The following is a 21,020-nucleotide window of genomic DNA, read 5'->3' on the forward strand; positions in this document are numbered from 1 at the left end:
CTGGATTGAGCAACGGCCCCACTGGGAATAGCTAGAGATGAGATGGGACTAGAGTGGGGAGATACAGTAGCTGGAGCTCTCTCACTCCTGCTTATTCATGGGCAGCCCTTTGGGATGTCATATACTAGAGCGACAGCTGGACACGGGATCGTTAACCCCTCTCCCTCCTTGACACAATGCCGGATATTCCCTGAATCTGAGTCTTTACTAGTTAGCCAGAACTGTACTTTGCCCAGCTCATTATGCTGGAGCTGGAGTATGAGAGAGAGTTGCTCAATCAATCAGTGTTAAGCAAGAAGCTACAGGTCCGTGAATTGAAAGAAGGAGAGCATCTACTAAGGCTATTTGCTTGCCCTTCTCCACGCACTGAGTATGCCAACATCCCCCAGCCCCTCTCAGTCTGTGCTCTAGACACATGGTCCCTTCCCCGTTCTGGTAGGTCAGGGGGAAAGCTGCTCCTGCCTGCCAAATATCCAAAAGGAAATAATGCCTCTTGTTTGGTGCGGTTTCAAAGAGCAGCAAGCCAAATGGAAACTCATTAGAGACCAGATCAATAGGCAGCTCCCCTCACACGTAGGGACATGAGTTAGACTCTCCTTACATGACCTCGCTGGGAGCAGTTTCATGGCTGTGCTGTGTCATGGTGTGGGCATTATTCCATTGCCAATTGCATGTAGCTGTACTTGCTCCACCTCTCTGCACCGTGACAACTTGCATCTTTATTTCTCCACAACCTAGGTCATAAGAATGACCGTACCGGGTCAGACCAAAGGTCCATCTAGCCCACTATCCTGTCTTCCAACAATGGCCAATGCCAGGTGCCTCAGAGGGAGTGAACCTAACAGTCAATGATCAAGTGATCTCTCTCCTGCCATCCATCTCCATCCTCTGATGAACAGAGGCTAGGGATACCATTCCTTACCCATCCTGGCTAACAGCCATTTATGGTCTTAACCTCCATGAATGTATCCAGTTCTCTTTTAAACCCTGCTATAGTCCTAGCCTTCACAACCTCCTCAGGTAAGGAGTTCCACAGGTTGACTGTGCGCTGCGAGAAGAAGAACTTCCTTTTATTTGTTTTAAACCTGCTGGTTATTAATTTCATTTGGTGGCCTCTAGTTCTTATATTATGAGAATAAGTAAATAACTTTTCCTTATTCACTTTCTCCACATCATTCATGATTTTATAGACCTCTATCATATCCCCCTTTAGTCTCCTCTTTTCCAAGATGAAAAGTCCTAGCATCTTTAATCTCTCCTCATATGGGACCCGTTCCAAACCCCTAACAATTTTAGTTGCCCTTCTCTGAACCTTTTCTAAGCCAGTATATCTTTTTTGAGATGAGGTCCTATTCACAAGCACCAAGGCAACCCGGCAGCTGCATTGCTGTACCAGTAAATCCACAGAAGCCAATGGCATGTCTCTGACCCTACCCTGACTAAAGGTATATCTACACCTGAAATGCTACAGAGGCAGACTGGAGCTGCACCGCTGTAGTGTAGCCTCTACCTATGCTGGCAGGAGGGGTTCTCCCATCAGCATAAGTAATCCACATCCTTGAAAGGCAGTAGATAGGTCAGTGGAAGAATTCTTCTGTCCATCTAGTACAGGGGAGAGGTTGGCATAACGATGTCTCTCAGGGGTGTGGGGTTTGTGGAGATGTAGCTATGCTGGTGAAAGTTCCCAGTGCAGACCAGCCTTAAGAGAGACCGAATTCAGAGTGCTGCTGGGAACAGGTTTCCTGTACATCACTCAGCATGCTTAAGAAAGATCTCTTGGCTACAAGGCTGCCTGCCCCCATACGTACTGTTAATTCCCTTTCAGGCAAAGTTACTATCTTTTCCACCATATGCAGGATTTAATCATAGGTATTGCATACAAAAAACACTAAAAGAACGTTATTATGGTTGCAAATACTCAATATGTAGGAAGTGCCAGAATAAAGATTGCTTGTGCAACTTTACTTCAGAGCTTCTGCACCTCGATAGTCTTTAATTACAGGTTTCAGAGTGGTAGCCATGCTAGTTTGTATCAGCAAAAAGAATGAGGAGTACTTGTGGCACCTTAGATCAGGGGTCGGCAACCTTTCAGAAGTGCTGTGCCGAGTCTTCATTTATTCACTCTGATTTAAAGTTTCGTGTGCCAGTCATACATTTGAACGTTTTTAGAAGGTCTCTTTCTATAAGTCTATAATATAGAATGAAACTATTGTTGTATGTAAAGTAAATAAGGTCTCTTAAATGTTTAAGAACCTTCATTTAAAATTAAATTAAAATGCAGAGCCCCCTGGACTGGTGGTCAGGACCAGGGCATGTGAGTGCCACTGAAAATCAGCTCGCGTGCTGCCTTTGGCATGCATGCCATAGTTGCCTACCCCTGCCTTAGAGATTAACAAATTTATTTGGGCATAAGCTTTCCTGGGCTAAAACCCACTTCATCGGATGCATGCAGTGGAAAATACAGTAGGAAGATACATATATGCACAGAGAACATGAAAAAATGGGGGTTGCCATACCAACTCTAACGAGAGAAATCAATTAAGGTGGGCTAGTATAAGCAGGAGAAAAAAAAAACTTTTGTAGTGATAATCAGGATGGCCCATTTCAAACAGTTGACAAGAAGGAATGACTAACAGTATGGGGGAAATGAGCTCGGGGAAATAGTTTTTAGTTTGTGTAATGACCCATCCACTCCCAGTCTTTATTCAAGCCTAATTTAATGGTGTCCAGTTTGCAAATTAATTCCAGTTCTGCAGTTTCTAAACATTACACAAACTAAAAACTATTTCCCCATGAAAGTCACGACCACTTTTACCACTGATTTCAGTGGGAGCAGGATCTGGCTCTAGGCTCGTTATATAACAGTGCACAGTTCTTTGTTCATCTGTTTATTAAGCCCTTTGTTCCTTGACGCTGATTAGTTTTTCTTTTTAATTGTGCTAGAGGGTGGGGGAGGGGCACTGCTATGGAAGTAACAAGAAAGACTTTTTCACAGGGTACGTTGGGGAGTTGTTCTCCAGTGAACGTTGCACAGGGTTATAACAAGCAGGGAGTGGTCTCAGGGTACTGTCTATAACACTCTGGATCACGGTTTCCCTGCCTACCCACCTTCAGGCACCCCTTTTCAGACTGTAACAGGCACTGTTTTTAACTGCAAAACCGTGGAAAGAAAAGCTGGTCAGGGTACGTCTCCCAGTTTTGTAATGAATAGGCCTAGAGCTCTTTTCCAGTTTGAACATCACAGTTGTTTCTGCTTACATAATAATCTAGAACCAAGAGGAGTGTGATCAGATGAATCATGATTTGAATCAGAAATGTGAAATAACCATGGCCCTCGGAAGGGAAGCAAAACTTGCTCTTTCTAATTCAGCGAAACTAATGTGACCTTATATATCCAGCTGGTTATTGTATCTTAGCATGGAATCAGCTGGGTAGGCTTGTGATCTAATACCCTGCATCCTGAGGGCTGCAAAATTCACAAACACTCATCCCCACTGGAGACTAAGGCTATGTCTACACTGCAGGCAGGCAGTGATTGCAGTACATGTGGACACAGATAGCTAGCTAGGAGGAGCACGGGAGCCATGGCTTCACTGTGGACTAGTTAGCTGAGTAATTACCCAGCAGTTTGAGGGGGTAGCTACTACCCATCTTCACCGCTGTTGATGCTCACACAAGCAAGATCGATAGCAAGGCAGCAGGTCTTGAACCATAGTCTAGCACAGGCCCTGAGGAACTAGCCAGTCCCACCTTGCCATCCAGCAACCTGCTAACAGCTGCCAAACTAGAAGCTGAGCTCTGAGAGACGGCTCCAGTCCTGGGAGCTGATTGGTGGAATGCTGGGGGTCCTGACTGGTTCCCAGCTTTTATTTAAATTAAGGCCAGGAAGAGGGAGGTGTCCTTTCAATTCGGTCTCCCCTGGTTTGGATGGTCTCTTTTGCATTACACCTGCTCCTGCTGTCGGCCTCCTGACTCAATGGTTTGCCCTCTGGCCTGTCCCAGACTCTGACCTCCTGGTATGTGATCTGGCCTGACTCCTGCTCTGGCCACTAGGTGAGACCACCCACGTATTGGGTGATACTTGGATATGCTGCAATCACACCTCGGACTGCAGTGCAGAGAGAGACCGTCACCCAAGACTTCATTTCATGCACATAAAGTCAATAGTCTCAGTTGGGCTACACGCAGGGGAGAGGGTTTGCTGGATTGGGGCCAGAGCCTACAGCTTTCCTGTCCGTGTAGTGTAACTACTTCGGATTCTAAAGGGCTAGATCCTTGGTTCTGGTCTCAGGAAGGAGTATGTGAAGGCAACGCTGCCCAAAGGATGCTAGCAGCCCTGGGTGTACGCCTCTTTTCCTAGCCATGCCCCCTGCCCTGTGCGTGGCTGCGGGGCTCCACCAAAGGGTCTCTAAGATGGCTTGAAAGGTGCTTTGTGCTGCTGGAGCAGAAGAACTATGAGGGGGCCCAGAATCTGGCCCTGAGTCATGGTGGCAGTGGTCTAAATCAGGTCTGTAATAGAAAGGCTGCAAAAAAAGGGCAAAATCTGCCCCTAAATCCATAGCATTGCTTCGGTGTAAGTCAGGGAGGTTTTGGCATATGCTACTAGTAACATTTCTTGGCCAATTCCCCTACACAGACCTAAAATAGTCCAAAGTGCTGCTTTTTAAAGATGTGATTAACTTTTTATTCCAATTCTAATGTCACTTAGAGAGGAATCCAGCCTGTGGGACACAAGCCAGATCTAACCTCAGTCATGCTAGTAACCTGGGCAAAATCTTCAATTTGCACCTCTCTAGGTCCTTGCATCTAGGCTATATCTAAATCTTGCTGGTTCTGTCTGAGTGAGCTGTAACGTATGGCCTTTCCAACCCACCCGCCCAGCCAACACTCTCTCGCCGGAGCTCTCACCGCCTGGCTCAGTTACTGCAACATCACTTTGCTCTGGGCTTGACAAGTGCCCGGTCCTGCCCTCTTCTGTCCATTCAGGCTACTGCTGCAAAGTTCATTCTCCTAGATGTTCACTTGGCCCATGTTACTATTTTTGTATCCCTCCACTGGCTCCTCCTTCTGTATCGCATCAAACAGAAGCTGCCTTTCATCACTTTCAAGGTCCTTTGCCCCATCCTACCCTTTTTCTATCATTCAGTAGCAAGGGGCTGACTCCTCCTCTGATGGGGCCATGATGCCAGCCTCCATCCCTCACTCGTTAAATCTTCAAACAGGTACCTTCATCCTCTCTCCTATGCTGCCTCATATGTGGGGATGAGACCCCCGTAAACAGCTGCAACAAAGCTCCTTCCCTCAAAACTCCCCTTTCCTGTAGAGCCTATAAATCCCTTGACAGGGGTTAGGAGGCTGGTGCAGTGTGACCCCTGCCGATCAGCAATATTGTCTCATTGTTCCCCTCTGCCTGTCTCCATCTGTCATAGTATTCCTTCCCAGATCTGAACCTTAGAGTTCAGAAAATGAGATACTAGCATGAATCCTCTAAGCTTAATTACCAGCTTAGATCTGATAGCACTGCCACCACCCAAAAATATAGCGTTTTGGGACACTCTGATCTCCCCAATCTTCCCTGGGGACCCCAAGAACCCAAATCCTTTGGGTTCTTAAAACAAGGAGAAATAAACCATTCCCCCTTCTTTCCCCCTCCCAGACTTTCCCTCCCTGGGCTACCCTGAGAGACTACTGATCCAATCTCTTTAAATCACAATACAGAGAAGCATGTCTCTTCCCTTCCACAAAGAGGCAAACAGATTCAAGGAAAACAGAGAGAGATTCCACCTCTCCCCCCTCCCATCTGCTCCACCAGTCCTGGTGAGTTTAAACCCAGTCCCCTGGGATTAAACAAGGGAAACACAGGGAAAAAATCAATCGAGTTCTCTTAAAAGAAATCTTTTAATAAAAGAAAGGAAAAAGTAAAGAATTATCTCTGTAACTTCAAGATATAAATATTACAGGGTCCTATAGCTTACAGACACTAGAGAGAAACTTTTCCCCCAGTACCAATACAAATCAAAATATTCCCAGCAACTACACATATAAAAGTTAACCAGCCAGATCCACATTTGCAAATAGAGAAAACCAATTAAAAAGACTAAAACCGCCTGTTCCTACTTACTATTTGAACAGAAACTTAGAGAGCCTGTAGTAATGTCTGGTCTCTCTCAGACCCCCCAAGAGAAGAACACACAACGGACAAAGAACACACACAAAAGCTTCCCTCCACCCAGATTTAAAAGTATCTTGTCTCCTGATTGATCCTCTGGTCAAGTGTTCCAATTCCCTGCTTGTAACCCTTTACAGGTAAAAGAGACATTAACCCTTAACAATCTGTTTATGACACCATCTGTTATCTCTTATGGGTTAGGGCAGGGACTGTCCTCTTGTTCTGGATTTGTATAGCACCTAGCACAATGCAGGCCTGGTCCATGACTCAGGCTCCTAGGCGCTTCTACAAATTCTGCTGCTTATAGAACAGCTTGATTCGCCTGCCGGGGAGAGGATGAGAGAACAAACACGTGGCAGATGTTGCAGATGTTGCTTAAGCATGACTGGAAGATGCTCGGATACTACAGATTGGAGCCTAGCATAAGAACCTATACCGAACAAATAGCATCAAGCCACTCTTTTAAGGCAGATCTCTGATACAGTCAGGGGCAGTCTCCTCTATGGCGTCTGGGGGGACAGGGAAGTTAAGATGTTGCACATTCCTAAGGTACTTACATGGCCCTACCACCACAGTATCAGAGCATAACCTTCAATGCAGTTATCCTCAGAACACCTCCACTAACCGCCTGTGCTCTAGGTGGGGGGAAAAGGATGCCTGGGCCATCGAAGGGGATTACACACAGGTCTTCTGAGTACCTGCCTAGCACCCTAACCACTGAACCATCCTTCCTCTACCTCTCCGAGTAGCTACAGGCCGATTGCTCTTCAGGGTGGAGAGGGGATGAAATGGAAAAGGGCCTTTCCTTGCCTCACGCTCGCCCTGCAGGTGGCAAGCAGCTCCCCCTCGTCCAACCCCTGCCCCAGCATGCAAGGCAGCAAGATCACTCAGATGGCACCCAAAGGCATTGCCCATCCGGAGCCAGCCCCCGAAAGTGTGAGTCTCCTAGGCGAGCCGCCATCACCAGCGCAGACAGCCCCTGGGCCCCAATCTAGTTTAATCACACAAGAAACCACGGTGGCAGCCTCAGGGGTTCAAGAGCGTTTTCATACAGGCCAATTCCCAGGCCTTGAGAACTGAGCCTTGAGAACTGAGCACAAGCCTTTAACCAGTGTCCAATGGCAGCCTCATAAAGTGAATCGTTAGCCAGAGCAGGAGCTGAAGGGGACCAGCACGTGGCTCTCTATGAAACACACGGAGGGCCTGATTCAGCTCCCCCGCTAAGCGGGCCCTTCCCTCACCCTGGTTTCTGTAGCGTTGCCAGTGGAGTAAAGAACCTTTCACTGTACGAGAGGCAGAGCTGAGCCCGATGGGCTGGATGCCTGGGTCGCTGCTCTCCTCTTTGAGCCAGGGGGCAGGGAGCAGGAGGAGCCCTAAATCTAGCCCTCTCTGAACAGCTGCGTGTATCCCCTGTGAGAAGCTGATGGGAGGCCTGCGTGGTAAATGACAGGCCAGGTGCCTGTGTTTTGTACTGTTTGTCGCTTTCAAGGATTACACTGAGGCGTTACCAGCTACTACTCAGCTTCAATACTGGCAGCCAAATCTGGTTGTGTGCCAGCCACCTACCGTTGGAGCCCCTTGAGTGTGAGCTGGTGACATGCCCCAATTGAGACGGGCCTGAGCTCAGATCTGGACTTTGTCAGAGTTTGCAGGTGTTTTCATGCAGGCTGATTCCCAGTCCCTCCAGTGGCCACCTGGAGTGCAGGGGTACTAGGAAAGGAGCAAAAAGAATGAGGAGTCCTTGTGGCACCTTAAAGACTAACAAATTTATTTGGGCATAAGTTTTCATGGGCTACAACCCACATCATCAGATGTGGAAAGAAAAGGAGCGTTAACATGCACAATGCTTGTAACGCTCCCTCCACCTTTCAGACACTAACGGGCAGGTGATGCAAACTTCACCTAGCTAATAGCTCTTAGTTTGAAGCTTCCCTGCAGATCTTCCATGTGCACAATCCCACTGAATTCATTACACCCCCGGGGCATTTTGTTTGCAGAGGGCCATTAAATAGAACCTTTCCAAGCAAGGAAATGCAAGGCAAGGCAATTCACTCTGAGTTCCGTTCAGTCCAGTCCATCCACTGTTCCTTTGGGCAGGGAGGAGATCAGGTTAAGCTGATAGTGTAATACACGAAACTCCAAAAGATATATACATCCAATGATCCAAGCCTAGTGAAGTCAATAGAAAGATTGCTGTTAATGCAATGGGCTTTGGATGAGACCCAAGTCTTCCCATTAGCCCCATCCGTAGAAAGGAACGGTCATGTGAACAGGGGCAAGATATCTGTCTCCCCTCACCATGCTGCTGGAAAGCAAAGGTTTGTTCATCCTTTTCAGCACACAGATTTTTGTTTACTATCAAGGCGAGGGCTTAACCTGGTGATTAAGTCACTGGGATGGAGCTCCCTGCTCTGCCACTGACTTCCTGTGTGACCTTGGGCAAGTCACTTGAGTTCTCTGTGCCTCCGTTCCTGCGCTGTAAAATGGAAAGCCTTGCCTACCTAACCCTCAATCCTGCAGTCAGCTCTGGGTAGGCATACCCCTACAGCCAGACCACCCTTTTGGGGAAACTGAGGCAGTGAGACTAACTGACTTGCCTGTGGTCACACATGTCATCTGACTGGAATTTGCGATTGCCTGACTCCAAATTGTGCTTGCTCCACCAGACTATGTTGCCTCTCAGAGTTCTTGGGTGTGGAATTTGCTCCAAGGCACAATTCCCTTTGCTTGAAAAGCCATTGATCATGTGTATTGTCATCTACAGGCATCGTTTATATTTTCCTAAATCTAATGGTGTTATGCCCTATGCTAGAAGGAAAGGATCTATGCTTGGGAGTCTGGGAGAAGGCTTGCTGTACTGGCTGGTGGCAGGCAATGTGCAAACTTCCCCACCCATCTTGCTCCTAGAACCAGTATGATCTGTGATGGTCACTGCCAGTTGTGTGCTGAAGTGGTCCTGGGCACCCCTAGCTGAGACCACCAAACTCAACTCCCTGTTCTGATCACCACTGGATTTCAACCCAGTCTCAAGAAACAAAAACCTGTGTGTGTGTTAACCTACTTGCATCACCATGGCCCCAGTTTTAATTATGATTTATGATGAACTCATGCCACAAAAATAAAACCATTGAGCAAATGGGACTATATAGGATCACCTCTTCATATCACCACTATCTAATCCCATATTGATTTCAGCATTTGAAAGTCTCCACTAATTATCATGCACCCGTAGGTAAAATATCACATGCTGCGGACTCAACTCTATTCAACGTTTCCCAAGCTTGGAACAAATTTCCTTTTAAAAAATGGATCGTTTTTGGAGACAGCACTAACCCAGGTTTATTTCTCCTGCAATAAGCCCCAACATGATGCAGATACCACTAGACACAGTCACTTTAACTTGATTTTTTTTCCTCCAAAACCTAAAGAACTTGGATTTTCTGTGTGTGAGTGATGCTGGCTTTTTGCTTTGGTTTTTGGTGGCGGTGGGTTTTTGTTTGTTTGGTTTGGTATGTGGCGGGGGGCGGGGGGGCTGGTATGTTCGCTTATGCAATCACCTGCTTTCAAGTCACAAGATTTCCAAGACTGAAAATCCTGGGTCTTTTCTCAGCGCGTTAAAAATTGCCCTATATTCCCCTTTTCCTTGGGGCCTTTTCATTTTCTTTTCTGTAACGGCACTCCAGGTCTGGCAATGGGACACCGTCTGGGGTTTGCCCTGCCTAGGCCAGATTCCTCTCTGGTGTAACCGCACCGGCTTCCACAGCGTTACACCAGGGTTGCATTGGGCCCCCTATTTCCTGTCTATTCCCCTTACGCTTTACTGCAATCTCCGAAGAGTCGCTCGTCCTGGGAAACTGATTTACGAAGGGTGGGAGTGGGGGGGGGAGTCTTGTGGGCCCCCCCCAACTCAGCGCGTTTCTGCAGCGGCGGCTCCAGCTGGTTTGCTCGGCCCTGCGCACGGATGAGGGGGTTGGTGCTGCCCAGCCCAGGGCAGAGGATGGGAACCCAGCACGGGGAGCATGTGACAAATGCATATTTTAACCCCACCCCCGGGACTGGATTGCTACCGAGCCGGGCATGGAGATGAAAGCAACATCGGCTGCAGCCCTTCGCCAGGTAAAGTGCAACTGCGCCTTCTCGTGATCACTTCGGAGGGGTTTCAACAGGGGATCTGATCGGACGGGGGGAGGGCGCCTAGTGCTAATCAATTCTTAAACTGAGAGTTTCCCCGCCTGGTAGCAATCACCAGCGCTGCCCTGCTGCTGCAGTTGATATGGTAAGTGAAGGGTGTTGACAGACGCCTGGGGACTGGAGAGAGGAGGGGAGAGAAATCCCCGTTTTATTTTGGGAGGGGTGGTGCTCAAAGCAGGTAGACTTCCGGAAAGAAGGGGAGCTACATTCTGGATTAACCTGTAAGGCAGAGAGGCTAAAACTGTGTCCAGAAGCACAGCCCAGCTCGCCCAGCTCTGCCTTGAATGGCCCTCAAAGTCCCACGCTAGTCTGATCAGCAGGAAAGACCAGTGGAAACTGGTGTATGTTCCCCTGACATTGAACGCCCTTCGAGCGGCCTCGGAAATTAGGTTGCTCTTCAATATGGTGGCGATACCCAGGCTGAGGCTGCAAAATGCCAATGTAAAGTGTGTTCATTACATTTCACATGCACTCCGTGTCATATGCATGGCTGGCAGTGCCCTGCTTTAGCTGAACTTTCAGAAGAGCCTGCTGTGGGGAACAGGGCAGCTTCCTCTGACTCTGGATCTCCACGCCCCATGGGTTTAAGACCCAGGCGTGCTTACCTAGAAATTGAGGAATTGTCCACGGGCTGGCTGGCCTATCGATTTCAGCTGAAGCTGTGTGGGTAAATCTAGTGCAATCCCCGAAAATGTAAGGATCATTACTTTGTGTGTGGTAATTTCATTTGCAATGCAGTATTAATTATGAATAGATCTTCAAGGAAGCTTATACACCATTCCTAGAATCTAGAATATATCTAGAAGCCATTCAAGATATAATCCTGCCTCCTTTTGCCTGCGCACTCCTGTTGACTTTAATAGAGCCACAAGGTGTACATGGGGCAGGGGATCGTGCCCCAACAGGTTAATTTTTAGCATCATGTAAACAGAATAAATGGGGCAACTCCCTTTATTGTTAACAGAGTGACTATCTAATCTGCCCCATGGAGGGCTGACTCCTATAAAACCACTGTGGCAGTGGGAAGTAACTTTGCTTGAAGACTCTCAATATCTTAGGTTTTGTCATTTCAGACGAACCTTATTTATGGCCCTTGTCTAGAGGGGAGGTTAGTTTCATTTTTGGAGATCAAAAATTGTTGAATGTACAGGTGCTCTGAGCACGAGATGCCACTTAATGGATCCTGGCAGGTGTGGGGTGCCCGCAAATCCTGCTGTCTACATTGGCAACTGAGGGCACATAGAAGGCACCTTGCACCATGCCAGACTGGGCCCTTCCTTTACCTTCAATCTGTCTTATGCTCCTGAGTCTTTAAATGGAGAACCATTACCAACCATCCAGCTAGGGAACAAGGATGGTGCTTCCAAGCACGGATATTTTTATTGTTCCTGTGGCTCTTAAATACAGCATGCCACAGAGTGCTAATGCTTTGCAAATATTAACACATTCCTAAAGGGGAGGGCGTGGATGTGGGGGAGGAGGGTGTGTGAGAGAGTAGATATTATTAAAAATAGTTCTGAGTACGTATCGTTGACGTCTGCTTGACATGCTGCCAGAGTCCTGTGATTTCCAGAGAGCAATTATTCTACCTCAAAGGTCTTTAAAAGAACAATGAAGGTCTGAAGCCACTTTGCCTGTGCCATGTCTTCCTCCTTCACTTTCTGTCACCCCATCAGTTATTCCCCCCTTCCACCACTGTTTATAATTTGATAAATACATGTAAGGTTAAGAAGAACTATTACCTAGAAATTATGTTCTGTGAACCTTGTTCCTTATATACTTTTTAAAACAACTCTTTACATGATTCTCCCAAAGTTATAAAAGGCACCGCTCCTCGGCAAGGCTTATGAAAACAAAACAATTGTGGGGTTTTCGGGCCTCCGAATTTTAAAGCTGTGCTGAGCCAAAAAGGTACAATTACTGCTCAGATTTCAAACCACCAGATTCTGGAATAAAATGTCCAAATATGGAGTTATTCCAGAATAGCTGTTGCACTTTAAATGTACACCTGACCTTATTCTGGGTTAATTGTCATGTATGAACAAGCCCATGTGTTTGAGTTTTAAACCCATTGTAACTGATTTTATCATGTAAATGCTAACAGACATGCTACAGTATGTGTTCAGCTATTACCATATAACAGAACTATGATATTCTGAAGTTTTAATTATTCAAACCATTGCAGTTTTACAGTAATGCTGCTTACTTTTCTTTTCTTTTTTAATTTAAATCATTAGGTCCAATAAACATTAGTTTCTTCTCTTGTTTTACTCAAATCAACTTTAAATCAATGATATTAGGCTTTCCTTGATTGCACCTGCTTCTTCCGGATTCTGTTGGACACTCTCCCAAAGAGGTTTCATTTCCAGAATTGCTGACTTCCCACACTGAAGTTAATGGGAGCGCAGCACTTCTGAGAATCGGGCACCTATTATCTTATCACTGTGCGAGTCTAATCTTAATGCATGTATTCCAGAAGACTTGAGTACATAACTGAATTAGCTACTGTTCGTTAGATCAAAGACTAGCATGTGAACGGCAAACAAACAGCTGATGAGTTGAAGTATTTATCATATCACCCATGTGTTGATTTTCCTTAATATAATCGGAGGTTAGAAATGAAGCTATTATCGCTGCATCTTCCAAAGCCTGAATGTGTGTCAAAGACAAAAATGAAGGATGTAAAAAAATTGCCATGTGGGACATTTAACAAATCTGAAGGATTCCTCCCTTTAGTGTAGCCAACTCTTTCTGCAGGCTCAGCTTCATAGGTCTTTATTTCTGATACAAATAATTTTCAGTAATTTGAGCAAGAGGACACCAAAATTGTGTGAAACAGAAGTAAGTTGGGGCCTAACATGAGTGATGCCTCCTGAAATACATTTGAGAGGTGCACTAACCATGAGAATTTCTAACCAAAATATCTCATGGTCTAAGATCCAGTGCTCATTTCTTTAAAGGGACATTGTCAGGTTAAAAAAAAAAGTTAATTGCACCCGTGCTGCTAATAATACTTTAGGATGTAAATTCAGGATAGAATTTAAGCACATGCATAACTTTAAGCACATGCTTATGTGCTGTCCTGGAGAGAAATGCTTTCTTGAATTAGGACCTCGATTATTAAAGAGAATGATATTTTTTTTTTTAATCAAATTCACTGTCCGCTACTTTAAAATATTGGAATTTATTTGTTTCATTTCTCTCAACTGAAACAATAGGGGGAAAGCTGCTACGCAATTTCACACATTCCAGTCCGGGTTGTTGGTTTCCTAGCAGTTTCCTTTTGTTGTGGAGCTTGGGTTGCCAGTGCTGCAGGGAACCGATTGAATGTAAACACAAACTGTTTTCATGGAAATGTTTTAAAAACCGATACATTAAAAATCAGGATGAATGGAAAAGTTTTGCTTTTTAAAAAGAAGCTTATTTCATTTGTACCCCTTTGATCAGGGCTACCGTTTTCTATAGCTGAAGATTTTCTTCTCTAGCTATAAATAGCTTTTCAGTAAATATAAAAGCAGCAGAGAATCCTGTGGCACCTTATAGACTAACAGACGTTTTGGAGCGTGAGCTTTCGTGAAAGCTCACGCTCCAAAACGTCTGTTAGTCTATAAGGTGCCACAGGATTCTCTGCTGCTTTTACACATCCAGACTAACACGGCTACCCCTCTGATACTTCAGTAAATATAGTCACTAATGGCCTCAACTCGGGCAGACCTTTGTCTAGTCAAGATATTTGTATGGCTCCCCATTATTGTAGCATCTGAGTGCCTTGCCGTCTTCACTAGACTCACCCTCACGACACCCCTGTGAGGTAGGAAAATGTTGTTCCTACTTTACAGATGAGGAATTAGAGCACAGAGGTATGTTTACACAGCCCGCAGCAGTGGGACTCCCAGCTGGATTAGCAGACTCAGGCTCACGGGGCTGGCACTACTGCACTAAAACTACCTGTGTAGACAGCACTTTGAAGTTGTGCTTTGCGCTCTGAAGGCCACTTCCCTCCCCAGGCTTCAGAGACCCCTGAGCTCCAGTCCAAGCTGCAACATCTATTTTTAGTGCCTCGGCATGAGCCTGAGTGTGCTGACCCGGGCTCGGAGGCTCACTGCTTCTGAGAAGGGGAGGTTGACACAACATGCGCACCCCCATACTGTCTGTGCTTGAAGGTAAATTCACATGTTCAAGCAGGTTAATTTAATGTTATTTCACATGCCTCCTTTGGGGCAGATCTGAGGCTAGTGTAAATCCTAGCTCTGTTAACCATTTGCACCAGCTAAGGATTTGCCCTACAATCTACCATTCAGCCGAGAGGATGCGTTTTCAGTTCAGTGTGTCCCACATGCTCTGATTCTGCAGAGCACTTAAGCATGAGCTGAACTTCTAAGCATTTGAGCAATCCTACTGTAGGGCCATGAGATGGTTGAGTTCGGGATAGCGACAAAAGGAAGAAAGGAGAGCAGCAGAATATGGACCCTGGTTTCAGAAAAGCAGACTTTACCTCCCTCAGGCAACTGATGGGCTGGACCCCTGGGAGGCTAATGGGGGAAAGCAGTCCAGGACTGCTGGCTGTATTTTAAAGAAGCCTTATTGAGGGCGCAGGAACAAACCATCCCAATATGCAGAAAGAATAACAAATATGGCAGGCGATCAGCTTGGCTTAATGGAGAAATCTTTGGTGAGCTTTTACACAAAAAGGAAGCTTACAAGAAGTGGAAACTTGGACAGATGACTAGAGAGGAATATAAGATATTGCTGCAGCATGCAGGGGTGTAATCAGAAAGGCCAAAGCACAATTGGAGTTGCAGCTAGCAAGGGATGTGAAGGGTAACAAGAAGGGTTTCTAGAGGTATGTTAGCAACAACAAGAAGGTCAGGGAAAGTGTGGGTCCCTTACTGAATGGGAGAGGCAGCCTAGTGACAGATGATGTGGAAAAAGCTGAAGTACTCAATGCTTTTCTTGCCTCGGTCTTCATAGACAAGGTCAGTTCAGACTGCTGCACTGGACTGCACAGTATGGGGAGGAGGTGAGCAGCCCTCAGGGGTGAAAGAACAGGTTCAGGACTATTTAGAAAAGCTGGACATGCACAAGTCCATGGGGCCGGATCTAATGCATCTGAGGGTGCTGAGGGAGATGGCTGATGTGATTGCTGAGCCATTGACCATTATCTCTGAAAACTTGTGGTCCCAGACAATTGGGAAAAGGCAAATATAGTGCCTGTCTTTAAGAAAGGGAAGAAGGGGAATCTGGGGAACTACAGCCTCACCTCAGTCCTTGGAAAAATCATGGAGCAAGTCCTCCAGGAGTCCATTTTGAAGCACTTGGAGGAGAGAAAGGTGATCAGGAACAGTCAACATGGATTCACCAAGGGCAAATCATGCCTGACCAACCTGATTGCCTTCTATGATGAGATAACTGACTCTATGGATATGGGGAAAGTGGTGGACATGATATATCTTGACTTTAGCAAAGCTTTTGATACAGTCTCCCACAGTATTCTTGCCAGCAAATTAAGAAAGTACAGATTGGATGAATGGACTATAAAATGAATAGAGAGCTGGCTAGATTGTTGGGCTCAACAGTTAGTGATCAACGGCTCGATGTGTAGTTGACAGCCGTATCGAGAGGATTGCTCCATGGGTCAGTCCTGGGGCCGGTTTTGTTCAACATCTTCATTAATGATGTGGCTGAGGGTGCAATCCATCCCATCATCAAGTTCACGGATGACACTAAGCTGAGGAGAGAGGTAGATATGCTGGAGGGTAGAGATAGGGTCCAGAATGACCTACACAAATGGAGGATTGAGCTGAAAGAAATCTGATGAGGTTCAACAAGGACAGGTACAGAGTCCTGCACTTAGGATAGAAGAATCACATGCACCGCCACAAGCTGGAGACTGACTCACTAAGCAGCAGTTCTGCAGAAAAGGACCTGGGGATTAGTGAATGAGAAGCTGGATATGAGTCAACGGTGAGCCCTTGTTGCCAAGAAGACTAACAGCATATTGGGCTGCATTAGTAGGAGCATTACCAGCAGATCGAGGGAAGTGATTATTCTCCTCTATTTGGCACTGATGAGGCCACATCTGGAGTATTGTGTCCAGTTTTGGGCCCCACACCACAGCACGGATGTGGACAAATTGGAGAGAGTCCAGCAGAGGGCAATGAAAATGATTAGTTGGCTGGGGAGTATGACTTATGAGGAGAGGCTGAGGGAACTGGTCTTATTTAGTCTGCAGAAGAGAAGAGTGAGGGGGGATTTGATAGCAGCCTTCAACTACCTGAAGTGGGGTTCCAAAGAGGATGGAGCTCAGCTGTTCTTGTTGGTGGCAGATGACAGAACAAGGAGTAATGGTCTCAAGTTGCACTGGGGGAGGTTTAGGTTGGATATTAGGAAAAACTGTTTCACTAGGAGAGTGGTGAAGCACTGGAATGGGTTACCCAGGGAGGTGGTGGAATCTCCATCATTAGAGATTTTTAAGGTCTGGCTTGACAAAGCCCTGCCTGGGATGATTTAGTTGGGGTTGGTCCTGCTCTGAGCAGGGAGTTTGACTAGAACTTCCCGCGGTCTCTTCCAACCCTAATCTTCTATGATTCTAAGGTATTAAAAATCCCAAGGGCTTCCTCCTTAGCTCCTGAAACACCTAGCTTTCCCCCATGACAATTTCTACAGTGCAGTTATTAGAAAAACCTGCAGTAGTTAAAACCTTGAAAATGTGGGCCCAGCACAAATGGAATTGGTAGCAAAAGAATAACATTGGGACTACCATAATGAACATATTATTTATTGTCATGGCTCATTTAAATGCAAGCGAGTTGAATTAAGCTGCCACAGAGTTTCCAGTTTATGGTATCAGAGAGCCACTGGGGTTGTACCATAGACCATTTGAGTAGAAGTAGAATTGATGGGGTGAAACTAAGGCATTATGGCTGAATATCTGGTAAAAGCTTCCGCCAGTGAGATATCTGAGGCTGTGGAATAGTCTCCGAAGGCCAAATAACTCCTTGGCCCAATTGCTGCTTGGGTTTCTGGTGCAATCGATTTGTAAAGCGTTGGGAATGTGCAGTAGGAAGCGCTCCTGCGCCGGCAGTAGAGAAAAGGCCTGGGTAATTTATTACTAGGTCCCATATCTGACTTCTGTGAGTCTATGAAATGCTTTTATTCCAGACCCCACACAACAGCATTTCATGCCCAAAACTTGTTGGACTAAATTCATCCCAGATGTAACTCCACTAAGTCAGTATTGTTAAAATCAGTGGTGAATTTGCCTGTTGATTCTCAGCCATGTCTCCTGGAATGTGGTTGGCTTTCATGCATTGTTCCCACTGGCCAATTTATGCCAAGCCATTCAATGCTTTATGTTCCTATCCATTACTGCTTACCTGTAATAGGAATATTTAAGTCATTAAACACCTGTGCATGCTGTATGCTTGAACTCACGTCACATAGGAAAGGAATTAACTTGTGTTGGTTTAGCTTCTGTTTACTTTGCATGTTACCATTAATTTTTATTGATTTACAGTGCCTCTGGCTTCGCAAGGTATTAAACATCTGCACAGAGGCAGGTATAATAGCATCTTGTTTCTGTGTATTTTCATGCTTTTGTTTTAACCCATTCAAATAGTACCAAATAATAAAAGCAAGTATACCTCTTTACTAATGTAATTCCCAAGACAGTACATCAGATTTACTCTGTTTATAACAGATCAAAATTTAACTCCCCTTAGGTATGGTCAAGGTAGGTTTCTCAAGGCAAAAGTTCTGCCTTCCTGACACAGGGCTAGATTCAACTATCCTTTCTCACACCTTTACTCCAGAGTTGCTCCCACTGATTGCAGTGGGACTGCTACCTCTGGAGTAAGCCACTACTCAACATGAATAGTGATTCTCCTTGATTCTCAAACCAAAAAGCATTTTAACTGTATTCTTGAAGGTCAGATTGTCCTCCCATGGAATAGCATCTGACTCCGGTTGAAGTCAGTGGAACTTCGTGCGAGTAGAATCTGGTCCTAGTTAAAGACACACCAAAAGCAGAGTAAGAACGTCTGAATCTTGCTCATAACAGTTTAAAAAATGGTATGTGAATAATAAATACGTGGCATGGCATCACTGCATCAATCAGCAGCAATGCTCCTGTGATTTTAGGAGGATTCCTAAAACCGGCTGCCTTGTATTTTGGCATCAGTCAGTTGTTTTGATATCAAGCAAATTAGAAAATCACTGAGAGCCCACCAATAGAAGTACGGGGCTGTACATTGGTCTACTCTCATTCAGTGGCGGATTAACAAATTTGCCACCTCTAGGCCCTCAAAAATCCCGCCCCCCCACATGCTAGCTCACCTCCGCTCCCCCGTGGCAAACCTGGGAGGGATGAGGGAGAAGGGGAGTTGTGGCACACTTCGGGGATGGCGGAGGTGGAGTGGAGGTGAGCTGGAGCAGGGAGCAGTTCCCTTTCTCTCCCCCACCCCCCAAGAGTTACTGCCCACGCCCACCGGCCCCAGCTCACCTCTGCCATCCCCCTAGCACGCCACTACTCGCTTCTCCTCCCTCCCTCCCAGCGCTTTCGCGCGGCAAGCCTGGGAGGGAGGGGGGAGAAGGGGAGTTGTGGTGCTCTCGAGGGATAGCAGCAGTGGAGCAGAGGTGAGCTGGGGCGGGGAGCAGTTCCCGGGGCACCCCCCCTCCCAGGTTACTCCCCACGGCCACCAGCCCCAGCTTACCTCTGCTCCGCTCTGCCTCCACAGAGCGCACCACTACTCGCTTCTCCCTCCCTCCCAGCGCTTTCGTATGGCAAGCCTGGGAGGGAGGTGGAAGGAGGGAAACACGGCGTGCCTGGGGGAGGAGGCGGGCCGGGGATTTGGGGAAGGGGGGGAGTTGGGTAGGGGCGCGAGTAAATTTGCTGCCCCTGCAAATTTGCTGCCCTACGCCTAGGGCTTGTTGGCCTAGGCGATAATACACCTCTGCCCTCATTGCATGTTGTAGTATGGGCAGGAGACAGCAACCAGGCAGAGCTTTGAGTCCATCCACCTCATCCCTGATGCTCCAGCCAGCACAGCTATGCCTACATGGAGAAGGAAGGAAGCTGCACCAGGTATCGGGCTGTCGTGCATGGTTTACTTCTCCCATGAAGCAAGGGAGAACCATGACTGAGCCACAGTTTGGGTCCTGGTCCCTGCCTGGAGCCGTGCAACAATGCACAACTTTTCCTTCCAAGCTAACGGTAAAGCCACAGTGTAGCCCCTTAAAGAGACTAACAGGATTTTATAAAGATTGGGATTTAAAGGAGGAGGAAGACTAAGAATAATCTCACTAGTTTCCAATATAAAGCTGTGTCTAGTATACCCATTATCCATCTGAATGTTCACTGTCAATCATACACACTGCTGTCAAATCTGGAAAACAGGCCTTTACAAATTACAGCCTACGCTGCGAGTGTTAGCGGATTGTCAGTTCCCAAAGCTTCCTTTTCTAATTCCCAGCGTCTATCAGTTTCTAGCCCTCATTAATGTCGTGACGATGTTTGCTCCAGCAATTGCTCAAAGACTAATGAGAGCCCTTTTTCCTTAGCATAAAGTTATAACGGTGATAAGGTTTGCCTTAAACACTATCCAAAATGAGATTGGACCATGAAATAAAAGTTGCAGTAGTAATATGTAAAACTCGGATGCCTGGTGTAGATCCAATTTGAAGTTAAAGCTGTTTGAACTTGTTTTCTCCCCGCGTGCCGTGTACTGGATGTCATTGCAATGTTCTGAAGGGATGCAAAATGCAAACGATAGATGCACTGTAGAAAACTACAAACGGGTGAAAGGGAAAAATGGGATTATAGACCTGAGACATCTTATGACTCTGTGATCGTTCCAAAGAGCGAACAACAGCCAGTGAACTTGTCTTTGACATGAGTGAAGGCTTCCTCAGGGTTGGCAGGGAGGGCTTTCTGCCTGCCGTGTTTGGACACAGTGTAATCTCTCCACCCTGCAGTCAATTGGATTCTTTGTGTTAGTTTTTCTTGCCTTCTTTCACCTCAGAGAAGGGCATGAGCTGCAAAACTCAGATCTCAATTTCAGCAGCACCAGGGACCTCTTGCTTCTCCCTGGCCACTTGGGGGGATTTGCCACGGTTCTGAGGGCACAGGCCATTAGGGATTCTTGCACTCTGATGGCCTGGTGAGGAAACACAGACTTTCAGCACCAGGTTCACAGCTGGTATAAATCAGCATAGCTCTGTCTACATTCCTGGAATTGCACTGATTCACACCAGCTGAAGATCTGGCCCATAATATCGAGAAGACTTGATGGATACATCGAGTGACAGCAGATTTTTGAATTAACATTGGGGACCTGATTTTCAGACAGTCAAGTCTGGGAAAATGAGAACGATAGAGTTGAGCAAATAATTGATTTTTCAGTTCAGGGGCGAAACCAAAACATCTATTTTTTTTTTTAATTGTTCAGTTTGAACCAAAAGTGAATTATTTTGGTTTTTCTCAGCTGGGGGGAAAAACTGGGGGGAAAATTGTTTGTGGTTGAACAAAATGTTTTGTTTGACCCTGTGGCAGGGTGTACCAGGGCCTTTGAGGCCCCCTGCTGGAGGGCCTGTGGTCCTACCACACCCCGCTCCAGAAAAGGAGCAGTGAAGGTGAGTCCTCCAGGCCTGCCTAGAAAGGCTG

General features: G+C 46.4%; 1 protein-coding gene across 9 annotated transcripts in view; it reads left to right on the forward strand.

Annotated features, from left to right (window-relative positions):
* The first annotated feature begins 10,159 nt into the window (after positions 1-10,159).
* Positions 10,160-21,020, forward strand: part of MLPH (melanophilin) — an 86,560-nt gene continuing 75,699 nt past the window's right edge. For all 9 annotated transcript variants that reach the window (XM_032800060.2, XM_032800064.2, XM_032800063.2 and 6 more), the window contains exon 1: positions 10,160-10,285. In XM_032800060.2, coding sequence (XP_032655951.1) covers positions 10,198-10,285 — 88 coding nt within the window. In that variant the 5' untranslated portion in view covers positions 10,160-10,197. The remainder of the gene's footprint in view (positions 10,286-21,020) is intronic.

The sequence above is a fragment of the Chelonoidis abingdonii genome, chromosome 10, assembly GCF_003597395.2.
Source record: "Chelonoidis abingdonii isolate Lonesome George chromosome 10, CheloAbing_2.0, whole genome shotgun sequence".
Lineage (NCBI taxonomy): Eukaryota > Metazoa > Chordata > Testudines > Testudinidae > Chelonoidis > Chelonoidis abingdonii.